General features: G+C 40.1%; 1 protein-coding gene across 15 annotated transcripts in view; it reads left to right on the top strand.

Annotated features, from left to right (window-relative positions):
* CHL1 (cell adhesion molecule L1 like) overlaps positions 1-12,194 on the top strand; it is a 126,336-nt gene that overhangs the window by 64,093 nt on the left and 50,049 nt on the right. For 13 of the 15 annotated variants that reach the window (XM_038185989.2, XM_038185986.2, XM_038185981.2 and 10 more), the window contains 3 exons: positions 5,595-5,784; positions 7,877-7,982; positions 8,973-9,163. In XM_038185989.2, coding sequence (XP_038041917.1) covers positions 5,694-5,784; positions 7,877-7,982; positions 8,973-9,163 — 388 coding nt within the window. In that variant the 5' untranslated portion in view covers positions 5,595-5,693. Of the gene's footprint in view, positions 1-396; positions 544-4,016; positions 4,037-5,594; positions 5,785-7,876; positions 7,983-8,972; positions 9,164-12,194 lie in introns of those variants that run through there. The other 2 variants (XM_038185987.2, XM_038185988.2) reach the window with 2 other exon arrangements.

Here is a 12,194-nt window from a genome sequence, read left to right as displayed (position 1 = left end):
TGGCTCTAAGTGCCTAAAATAATGAGGGCTATTCTGCAGCCCGCAAGAGGAATGTTTTTATGGCAGGCCATAAAAGTCTGTGTTGCATGTCCTAGTTGCTGATGTTAGAGGATGGGAAGATGTGAGCGCAAGGCAGCAATATTCCCCTGTCCTCATGCTCTTGGCTGTTCCCCAAGGCTCCTAAAAACTACACGTGGCAGTTCACATAGAGTGAACCAGGTGACCTACTTTGAAAATGAACTGTGGAACGAGCCCAGAATGAGGGACTCATTGTCTCAGGTGATGGGGATCAAAATACATCCTCAATTAAGAAAAAAGTTACTTAAATTTGTGGAAGATACACCTGTTGGTAGATGTTATGGATGAAAGTTTAGGTGCTCCACCTGTCTCAGAAGGTCATTCTATAGCTGTAGGAAGCAGCAGGATGTAGGCACCTGGGGAGCAGCGCTCTGCAGTGCTGCTGCTGACCCTTGCAGTCCCATCAGCAGGGTCAGGCCTTGGAGTCACCTGAGCTAGGCTCAGTGGTGAACGTCACCACTCTCCGTAAGTTAGTGCACATGCTTTTATTTATTCACATATTTAAGAACATCCATAATGGTAGCATTTGGCTATGGGGCGTTTAGATTTGTATGTGCCTAGTTGTAGGAACGACCCTATCACCAATTATCTCGATTTCCTTGTATGTGCTGTGTCCATGATGTTAAAACTAAAGTTTAACGATATATTTAGTATAAACAACATACTGTTCACAGTTAATACTTATTTCCTTGCTTATGACTAAACTAAACTAGGGATTGATTTCCCCTCTGGGTTTTCTTCTGAGCTTTTATTGCCCCCACAGGCCTTGCAGGGCAGCCACTTTCCGAGTAGGCTTTGTCATGAATACCCGCAGCTGCAGACAGGAACTTTGTTTTCAGCCATTGTGTGATTTGTATCAATTCTGGTGTTTTATCAAATGTTCTGGGTCTTAAGCTTGCTCACACAATTTTCACAGAGAGCAAATACAGAGGTGGGGAGTTTTATTTAAGGTTGCTCAGCTTATGTTTACAAATGGTCCTCTGCAGGGCCAGGTCAAGTTCAGTCAGCATTAGGTTCGTTCAGCAGCCAGACCTAAATGGGTACTGATGTATTATTTATTCAGTTTAAATACCATCCATTGCCCAGTTCCACACTGGTTGCAAAACCAAACGCTTGCAGACTTGAAGGGAGACATCCAAAGTGCACAATGGAAATGTAAGCAATAATTCATTCAGATAATCTTAAGTTACATGAATCATATTGGTAAAATGGCATGAGGGAATCATTTTTTAATATATGTTTTTTAGAAAAGCCTGAAGATCTCACATTCGTAAATGCCTCTATATCCTAGAAGTGAAGCTTTGCATTGACAAGCAGCTACCAACAAGCAGATCACATGTACTGATTAGAAGCCCATTTCTGTAGTTTTCAGTCATTGTGTGCATGTATAAGATGTGCAAGACCTTAAGAAATATGATGCTTGTACTCGATGATTTAGTAGTACAGCTCTTCAGCTGCTAGGTGTACGGAACAAATTAAATCAGAGCTGTCAGGTGCTGGGCAATTATAAGGACAGAATGATGACCAAGAGAAAACATTAACCATTCACAGCCAGCTTGTAAATGGCGTGCGAGCATAGGGTGTGATGTGCAGAGACTTTGGGAGAATTGCATTTTAGGATTTTGCTGGAAACAGCTGGGAGTCGACAGGGAATATGCAAAAATGGTCCCCTGTGGGGAGGCAGTGGGACAGGAGATGCTTATGTACGGCACTTCCCAGCCCCACCTTGCTGGTGAGATCATGTCTGGTGCTCCTAGCTGCTGCCTGGCTTCTCCTCTGGCTAAACAGCACCTGGCAAGCCAGGCTCCCCACACCCCTACTTATTTCTTAAATCTTTGTCCCAGGGAAATTCATGGTACTACTTACACTGGTTCTTGAATCAAGTGTTACTCCTGCTTGTCTTGCGTAAAATGTTTCACAGCCTTGCATGCGTATTTCTTCAATCTTTATATGCATTCTGTCACATTTTTCAACCTCCAGTTTTGGGAGGTTGAAAAATCTAAAGACTAATAGATTCCAAAATTGGGAAGGCACAATAGCTGAAATCATGTTCGAAACACTTTTTCTAAAATAAAGTTGAGATGTTGTCTAAGTGCACTGAAAGCTTGTACTTTACTTGTGCTGTCCATTAATGTTCATAAAGTCCTTGGCAAGATAAATAATGCTCAGGCTCCTCTCACTAACCCTCCTAGGAGTGAGGTTGCATCTAAAAAAATCTTCATGTCTACATGATACAGCCTAGTATTTGCTTGGGAAATATTTTACCACAGCAGGAAGACCCTTTCTGATTTGGATGATTACTTTAATCACCTCCAGAATTTGCATCATGGACTACTTTCCTGAGAAGTAACAACTTCCAAAAATAGGTTACTGTGATGGAGTCTGGTGGCGGTTATCTTCTCACTGCTACGTGCACTGAGACATCCAAAAGCTTTTAAGAGAACAGCCATGTATAACATTGACACCTGAAGTGAAAGATGGATCCTTATGAATATTCCTTTTCATCCTTTCCAAATATATCCAGACACATGAATGAGTCTGCAGGCAGTGTTGTTTTGTTGTGTTTTGTTTGTTTTGTAGCACTTCTTATTTCCCTGAAATACTACAGCAGCATAAATGTTGAAGTTGTAGCCTTACATTTCAGGTTTCACTAGCATAAATATCAGCCATTCTCAGCTAACTAGCGAAGCAGGGAGGTTTTGTTACTCAGGGCATGGAGAGCACAGAGGTGTGTCTTCCAGCCAGTGGGATTTAGATGATGCTCTGGATGCCAGAGGGTGGCTTTGCCAACCTGGTGGGAGGTGATAAAGAAAATCGGAAGCTAGAGAAGCTGCTGGTCTTCTGAGATGGGGGAAGTCTGTCACTCAGGCTGGGATTCTTTTTTTTTTATCTGTGACTGTATCCAAGAATTAGAGTACTTAATTAAACTCCTGTGCTATACAGTCACTTATCTTGCAACATATGGTCTAATTAAATAACCAAATTTTAATTTCTCATACCAGGAAACATTTTTTTTATTTTTTTATTTTTTTTTTCCCAGAGTTTTCTTCTGCTGTTCTGTGACTGGAGCCACCCCCGAAGGCTGTAACTTCTAATTACCAACAGCTTTTATTTAACAATCTTGTAATATATATGTCACTGAGAAATTAAATTTGATTCTAGCTAATGAAAAGGTCACTTCAAAAATGTACCAAATATTAAGCTGTGGGAATTCAGTACTTTCATTAATATTTGCACTGTACAGAATTTACACAGCAACTAAATCTTGCATATTTTAAGAGGGAAACAAATAGCTGAGATTGATGCCTTTTTTAATAGTACAATGTAATTTCTCTTGGAAGCACTAGACCCCTAATCTGGGATTTTTGGCTGTCATTCTGCTACTGTTTATGAGCAATTTTAATGCAGTAATTACAAGTAGGGAAAATTGTTCACTAGGTTTATGAGATAAATGGAATTTATTTATTTATTTACTTTTGCTGTTTAGTTGTCCAATATTTGTATTGTGTGTTTCTGGGAGCAATGGTATACAATAATATAATCTAGAACTGCATCATTCCTTACAAATACTGATATTTTGAAAGATTCGCTCACTGTAAGTAAAAGGCAGCTCATTAAACAAACAAATGAGCTGTCCTTAGAGCAATCAGTATTTACTATTAGCCAAACAGCACAGTAAATAATGTATTGCAGGTAAGGAACTACAGATAAGTATTTGCAGTGAATTTAAATTACTTGACTTAAGCCTGAGGCTGACGGAAGAGGGAAACATAGGGAGGAGGGGGAAAAGGAAAAAGGAGAAGGGATCAGTAATGTAACGTTTCTTGTAGCATTCTTGTTTGTTGTGCTGAGGAAAGGTTTTCTCCTATCAGCTTTTGCCACCCCAGTGCAAGGGATGCTGCAGCCGACTCCTAGGGAGAACAAAGGAGAATTTGGGATTCCTGGGAAAAAAAGACAGGTACCCAACTCAAGCTGCAGGGCTGTTCCAGCTCCCTGCAGAGCAGAGCTGTTGTTTTTACCAAGGTCAAGATTTTGCAGGTTTTTATCTGGCATATACTGGCCCCCAGGAGAGTGCTGTGCTTTGGCACTACTGAGACCGAAACCCGCCCCTTGCTGCCAAGTTCTTGTGCAGCTACCTCATTTATTTCTCCAAATTGCTTAAGCAGTTAAATTGTTCATTTGCTAGGAACTGGCACAAGATGAGAAATTTTGGTTTGGGGTTTAATAATCATAGGAGCGAAGCATTGCGCTGCTTGTTTGGGTATGTGGCACTGCTCGAGGCTGGGATGGATGGGGGAGCCTGGGAGATCACTGGGGTCAGTGATTTAGGAAGAGACTGAGGTGGGCCCACCACACACTGGGCGCAGCAGGGAATAAGGATTTTACTGGGCAGAGCTTGGGAAGGGCCTCTTCCTCGCAAGTCAGGGCTAGGAGGAATCAAGCCAAAGGAAATTTCTACTGCCACAAACCAGCGTGCTGCTGCTACTGGATGCTGCCTTAGCTGCACATAGTGGGTCCCTGTCCCCGTGTCCCCGTCTGTGCTGTTCCTCTCTGCCCAGCAAAGCACTGAGCAGATCAGCCAGTTTCTTCCACCAGTGAATGCTTGGTGCCTAAGATACTTATAAGACATCTGTTTTTTAGCCTCATTTCTACACAAATGAGGATTATGGGATTATCATGTCTGTCTGTTGCCCTCTCCTTGGCCAATTTCAATCTTAAACCAGGGATTTTTGTCTCAAAGATGTTGATTTCCAGGAAGGTTGAAGGAATAAAAGTTATCCTGGTAGCATACCACACGCTCATTAATATTTCACCACGATATTGCAAGTGGTGCTGATAACTGAAACCCTCCATGTACATACATTTCTAGGGCTCTCTCTCCTTTACTCCTCTGTGAGTTGCACTTAAACACTCATTAGAGATGAAATTTTTCTTCTTTGGCTGGTGCCTGGCAATTTTGCCTTGTAATGCAGAGCCTAATGATGTACAATGGATTGTGTAAAACCTACCTGCAGTAGTTCTGGGATTATAGAGTAAAAGTGGAGTTTTCGTGCTCTGGTCCTTATTAATGAACTAAATTGGATTAAGCCTCCTTTTTTAGACATAAATGAAAGATAAAAGACATGTGAGATTTATGAGTAAGGTCATTAAAGTACTAAATTTCTCTCATTAGGTCTGTTACATTACTTTCCAACTTGCACAACTCTCATTAGAAAAATTTATGAACTGGAATGATTACAAATATACCATGTTTTAAGCCATCCCTGCTTTTAATTGCAAAGCAAAAAATAATTATAGTTCTGTGCTATAATTGATATGTACCTTTTCTGCAAGTATTTTTTGTTAGAGATTTAATGTAGAGCCTTCCCAAAGCCAGGGAGTGGGGGGAGAGGAGAGGAAACTGTACCACTTTGTGCAGTTTAGCTGCAAATCCTGAAGCATTGCTTTAATTTAGTAACCTCGTTAAAACCAAGTTAATATTGCAAGCTAATATGGCTCTTTCTTCTCCTTGCTAGACGTCCAATTTCCCATCCTTACATCTGATTTGAATTGATGGTGAGAGGAAGCATAAGGTATCTCTCATTCTGTTTGGACTCCCTGTTTACTGAAGAGTGATGGAGATGCTATTACGCACAAAAAGGATCACCATATGCCTGTTTTTCTTTGTACTGAGTTTGGCAGCAGCTATTGAAATACCGTTATCAGGTGAGTTGTAGCTATTTACTGAACACTTTGCTGTTTTGTTTTGGTATCTTTTTTTTTTTTTACCTTTTTTTTTTTTTACCTTTCCCTGAAGAAAAAAATATTAAATCCTATTTTTCAGTTGTTTCCTTTTGAATTTAATTCTGCCAGAACATGGCCTTTGGGAAATCCAGAAGTGATAAAAATATAAGCCACTTTGTTTGGTCTTGTTTAAATGCAGCAGTAAACTTGTCTAATAACATCTATCTGATGTTCAAGATCCAACACACCACTTAGCTCCAAGGGTTCTGCTTTGTCCTTCAAATAGATTCCTCATTTTGGCTCTAAATCTCCCCGAAGCTGGGTTGATGTACACACAGCCTTATTTACTTGTCTCGCAACCTGCCATCTCAGCCTGAAGAAGGAGCAGGTGTATGTCTCAGGGAGTACATTAGTCCCCAGAGAAAAATTTCCTATGGCTCACATACCACCCTGGGGAGCACTGGCTTTATCCATCTCTGACAGGGAAGCATTCAAACTGCCTGTTTTACATGGCTGCTGTGTGTGTTCGGTACGTGGGAAATACGGGATAAGGCTTGTATGGGACAACCCCATGAAAGCCAGTGGATCCCAAAGCCCAGGGGAACCAGGAGGATTACTGTTTGCTTTTTGGGTACAACAAAATTCAACAGTATTGGGTTTTGGATGAACTATGCTGAGGGAGAAGGAAATGTAAGCTTTTTGCAGACTTTTGGGTGCTGCAGCCTCAGAGCAGGACATGGACCCTCTGCAGTGCGTTGCTTGGGCCTGCTGTGGGCTGTGTACTGCCAGGAGCCCTGGCTGCAAAGGAGATGGTTATCAAGCAGGTTTGTAGCATATTTTCCTAAAGCTACCTGAACTTGTTTACCAGTGAAGTAGATGGAAGTGTTTTAGAGGAAGGTGTCACAGTGGCTCCTGGTGTTCGAGTAGAGCAGAAGTGGAGCTGGGACTGAAAAGTGCAGGACAAACTGTCTGGGCAGCCACTGTCCTTAAGTACCTACATTGGGGGGGGGATCGAGAGGGGGGGGGATGACACACACACATCGAGCCCTCCATGTGCTTTAATGAAGCACTTTATGCTTTAACAAAAAGGAATTATGGCTGATCTGTGGAGCTGGTGTGTTTGGAAGTGCTTGGCTTTGAGACCACACGGTATGGTATGATACCCCGGATACCCCGGTTTGCTTCAGCTTTGAGCTTCTTAGGCTTAAAAGAGAAACCAAAGATGTTAATTTTCTTCCCGGCTGCCTATAACAATATGATGATCTTATTATCCCCTGCTCCACAGCAGGGTGCATCCTCCTTTCTGCAGCTCTGTTACACAGGCATTTGCAACACTTTAATTTCCTTAGGAAAAGAAAAGTTAGTGAAACATCACTGCGTAACTGCAGGACTGCTAGTGGCTCGTCTGCTCTGGAGGGCGCATTAAGTCATCCATGCAGCCGATAGATTTCCTTGTAATTTTATCCAGGATGGAGACAGAAGTTTGCTAATTCATGCGTATGTATCTGTGTCTGTAAATCTGTGTATAAAAAACCCAGCTATTAACTTCACCATGGAATAAACGGGAGGCAAGATAGTGCTCTGACAACCAAGATATTCATACATGTGTGGGCTTATTTCATGGGGGATATTTTTGGGGCGAGTTCTGCCTCATAATTTCTTACTGAAACAAGATTCCATATAGTGAAAGCCACAGGCTGTTGAGTTGCTGTGTGTGGTACACATTGGGAGCTGCACAGTCAGGCATGCAGCTGGTTATTGAAAGGTCAGTCCTGCTGTAGCCCTGCTCTCCAGATCTGATTTGGCATTAGCATGGCCCAAGCTTCTCTTCTCTGTCTGGATGGGATGGTTATATGTAGAAGCAGACACCAGCAGTGCTCACTGAGGGCATGGAAGTGTGCAGATTTGGGAGCAGAGTGCTGTCAATGCCAGGAAGATGATGATCGTCATCCTTTATTTAAAGCAAGCCTCGCTCTTTGCAGCAGTAAGGCAATTCTGATATTGTCCCTTTCAAAGAAAGGCCTTCATCAGTTTTGCTTGAAAGGGATTTAATCTGCTGCCTCTTTGTGTTCAGTTGCACAGCTTCCAACAATCACGGAGCAATCTCACACCCAGGTTGCCTACCCTTTCGATGAGGACTTTACAATTAAATGTGAAGCTAGAGGAAATCCACAGCCCACGTAAGTACTGCTTTCACCTGGAGAAGTAGAAATTGGTTTTGCTTTTAGCTTTTTTCAAACATTATTCCTTTTCTGAGGAGGAAAGGAACAGGTGATGTACAGGAACCAGCTCGTAATTGCAAGGTGAGGTTAAACTTTGTGTTTCCATTTAGACCATTGGGCCATTTTTTTGTGTGTGTTTTTGTTTTGTTTTGTTTTTGTTTTCTTCTTTCACTCACTACATGATTAGATATTAACATGCCTTTTTCTTGTTAGGTGGGGTTTTGCTTCTCTATCACAGGCCAAGTTCACCCCATGATACACATGACCTGGGCTGGGCTATGCTGCAGAAGACAGGGGTTTTGCAGTGGGTCTTCTGTCTTTTCCACAGCAACCCTAAAAATAATGTAATAATTATTAATGTAAAAAATAATGTAATAAAAGCTCCTCCTGAGACTTTCACCACTGTGTGGTGTATTGGCTGTATTAACAACTGTTTTGCATGTCATTTTTGCTGTTTAATCCTTCCCCTCCTCTTGTTGCAGAAAAAAAAAAAAATTAAACTCGATAAGAAAAAGGCAATTGTTATTTTAATATCAAATGTTTGATCATTTTTAAGTTCTTTATGAATGGAGATTTGTATCTTAAATTTTCTTCATTTCCTTTTCCTTTGACTGTTGGTCAGAGATACCTGAGCTATGACCAATACTTAGGCACTCATCACAATCACACCCCAGTAACATCAAAACCATGTGTCTGATGTCAAGACTAGGAGAACCTCAGTAGCCTACTCCATTTCTCCTGGATTTGGTGATAGTAAAGTGTCCAATAACAGAGACACGCCCAATAGCTTATACAAGTTATGGCAGCACTGTGTACCATCCACCTCCTTTTATTTATTTATTATTTATTTTTATTTCTATTTTTCCTGTTTTGACACTGCAGTGTTGGTTTTGTACTGTATTGCACTTTACTGTGACTGGTCCTTTTAACACTTGTGTTATTTTTCAGTTTCAACTGGACTAAGGATGGAAAACCATTCAATTTATTGTCTGATCCAAGGATAATTACATTTAACAACTCTGGGACATTTGTGATTCAGAACCATGGAATCATCAGCAATTTTCAAGGGAAATATCGTTGTTATGCATCCAACGCACTAGGAACTGCCATGTCAGAAGAAATTGAACTAATTGTTCCAAGTAAGGGCTTTTGCTTTACTTTCATTATGCTTTTTAAGATGAAAAACTATGGAAAGTTACCAATGCAATATACAGAAAAACATGTATGGTTTGTAATTCAATGAATACTGGAAGGAAAACTTTGTCCTACCTGTAATGTTTATTTCATTCCAGTTTTTGAGACCAGAAATCTGAATGACAAAATCTGAGTTCAGGCGTTCAGACAACAACAATGGTTTTACAGGTTTCCAAGTGCTGATACTGATGCTCCTTACAATCTTTAATGAACACAAAAGCAACTGAGTAAATTGTGTATGTTTTCCCAGATCTATTATTTTGGAAAATATTTATTTTTTAGTTTTGCTTTCTGAGTATCTTCTAACAGTTTGCTTCTAGAGGAAGGGGTTAGTGGGTAAATTAGTATAAATGTTTTAATAGCCATCTCAGGAGAACTGGGTGTTCAATGACAAAATAATTATTTGCTTTGACTTGACTATTTAAAGGCTTTTATAAAGCACTTGCTTTGCCTGTTCCATAAAACCCATAAGAATTCTTTTCTAGTTTGTATTTACTTAAAGCCTCTACTTCCTCTTGTGATGCTTCCACTTCTAATACTTTGCTCTTGCTGTAAAGAAGAAAGCATAAATATTCATGAGAATTGTAGTCTGATAAATTCTCTACCTAATCTAGCCAGACATTATTTGTGTGTGAGCTGCTGCCAGCACATCATCAATACATAGAAATTAAAATATTTGGTGGGAGAAAACAGGTAGGGAAAAAGGAAGGAAGGAAGGAAGAAAGAATGGCATAAATCACAAAATCATGAAAAGGATGCATTAAAAACAGTGAACAATAAAGGAATAGGAAGTTATTGTCAGTGAAAACAAAAATAGTTGGAATTAAATCTCATTGAGGAAATAAATTTGGGGAAAATTTTTGAGTTGAAATCATCTTCCTAATACTAGAGAAATGTATTTGATAAAAAATTAGGAACCATGTGATGTTTTTACTTCCCAAATGTTTATTGGAAAGTGAAAGCTGCTAGGAGTCATAAGGCTATAATATTTCAGCTTGGCAACCCTGACTGAGTGACCAGAAATTGAGAAGACAGTATGGCCTCCATCTCAGTGCAAGGAGCATAAAATCAGAAGCTCGGGGAGGATGGAAGAAATAGTAGCATATTATTGCAAAACAGCAGGTGATGCAAATGTTTGAAAACTCAGGGGAAAGTGATCTATTCAACTGTGAGTTCATTAGTCCGATGTCAGTAGCATTCAGGGTATGGTATAAATATAAATACTTAAGGGGAGAATATTAAAGTCCTGGAAGTGAATGGGAAATTATCTCAAAGATATAGTTAAAATCACTGATTACAGAACTATGTCCCTCCATCATTAGCATAGAAGGCAAAGGGGAAGTTGGGTGACTTTCAGGACTGGGGTTATGGAAGTGGGATGAAATTTACTGGTAAAAAGCTTACGGTCATCTTGCTGGGAATTGGTTAGGACAATGTTGCTACAATGGCTTTGTACCAAGACATTTGATCACTTGTATTTTGGGAGTAGCTGAGGACAATAAAGACACAATTGATCATAAATTCTGGATACAAATTCATGACGTTAGAAGAGGGAAATTTAAGGCAGTACTTTCCCAGTGGAGTAGAAGGGACAAGGAATTGTAGTGTCTATGTGATGAAGCAGGGTAAGCACAGAAAAGCAGATATGTGGTGTAGGTGTGTGAGAGAGAACCAGCGATGCAGGGGAGGATTTTTTCAGTCTCTCACTGATCACACATTTCCAAGTTCCTACAACATGTTGGTACTAAAGGATCTGAAAGCACCAGGCACACGTGGAATTGGTGTGTCCACACAGGGACGCATTCCCACTGTCTTCTAACGCTTTGCAGTGACAGATGGCCACCTGGCTATAAAAGCCTATGTCTAGCAACTCAGCACAGATGAAACAGGCTATAAGAAACATGCATAATCACTTATAGCATGTCTTTGTCATTGTAAATAATTTTGAGAAGTACTCTAGGCACAGCCAGGCATGGGGGAGTGGTAGCACTGTGGTCATGCTAGAAGTAAAAAACATCGCAGGGGCTGGGATTGTTCCTGTGGGAGGGCTGCTAAGCATAATGTGTAAATGTATTGTTGTGAGCATGAAAGGCAAGATTTATTTTCATTTTAGCCAGTTTAATGTGTTCTTTTTTTTTCTTTCTTTCTTTTTTCTTTTCTTTTCTTTTTTTTTTTTTTTTTTTTCTTTTCCTTGGGAAATTAATTTCATGTTGCACTGTATTGTGTAATATTCCCTAATGCTTGACATTTGGTAAGGAATTATTAAGAGCATGTAGATTGCTATATTGTTTTGTCTCCACTAACTTGCAATTGCTTTAAAGGACTAGCATTCCTGGTGCAGAAGAGAGCTGCACAAGGATTAGGACAGTAGGTTAAAACTTACTGAACTAGTAATCTACATTGTCTCCACAGGTAGAACAATGCAGCTATGTACTAGATGACAACTGGATTTTCAGGCAGGATCAGGAGAGTGATGCAGACACTCAGAGCTTTGTACAGGACATAGTTATTTACTTTGGAGCCTGGCCAGGGCAATAGGGTTAATGCTTCTTATATTAAGCAAAGTGTCTCAGACTCATTAATTGTTAGAAGAGTTAAAGACCTCCTTGTCATGTTTCAGTGGAAGTATGTCACCTCCAGCAGCAGCACTGGCACCCCAGGGCTCCATTGCAATAGAACCAGATGAGATGCTTAAAAAGGGAAAACAAGAACTGGTTGAAGTTTGTATCTGGGACTTCTGAATATGTATCTAAGGCAGATAATTTTTTCTTCTAATGAAAAATTGTCTATACTAGCTTAAATAGATATTAAATATACTGGTGGTAATATTCAAAAAATTAATTGAGAAGTTACAAACCTGCTTGTTAATGAATATGAGAGGATTTTCAGTGCTACCACATGCAAAGTTCTAAATCCAGAAAATAAATAGATTGTGCAGGTAATATATTAAAGGTATTTAACCAACTCCCACACCTT

Source organism: Anas platyrhynchos, chromosome 13 (genome assembly GCF_047663525.1).
Source record: "Anas platyrhynchos isolate ZD024472 breed Pekin duck chromosome 13, IASCAAS_PekinDuck_T2T, whole genome shotgun sequence".
NCBI lineage: Eukaryota > Metazoa > Chordata > Aves > Anseriformes > Anatidae > Anas > Anas platyrhynchos.
The sequence above is the reverse complement of the archived record's forward strand: the minus strand, read 5'-3'. Positions and strand labels throughout refer to the sequence as shown.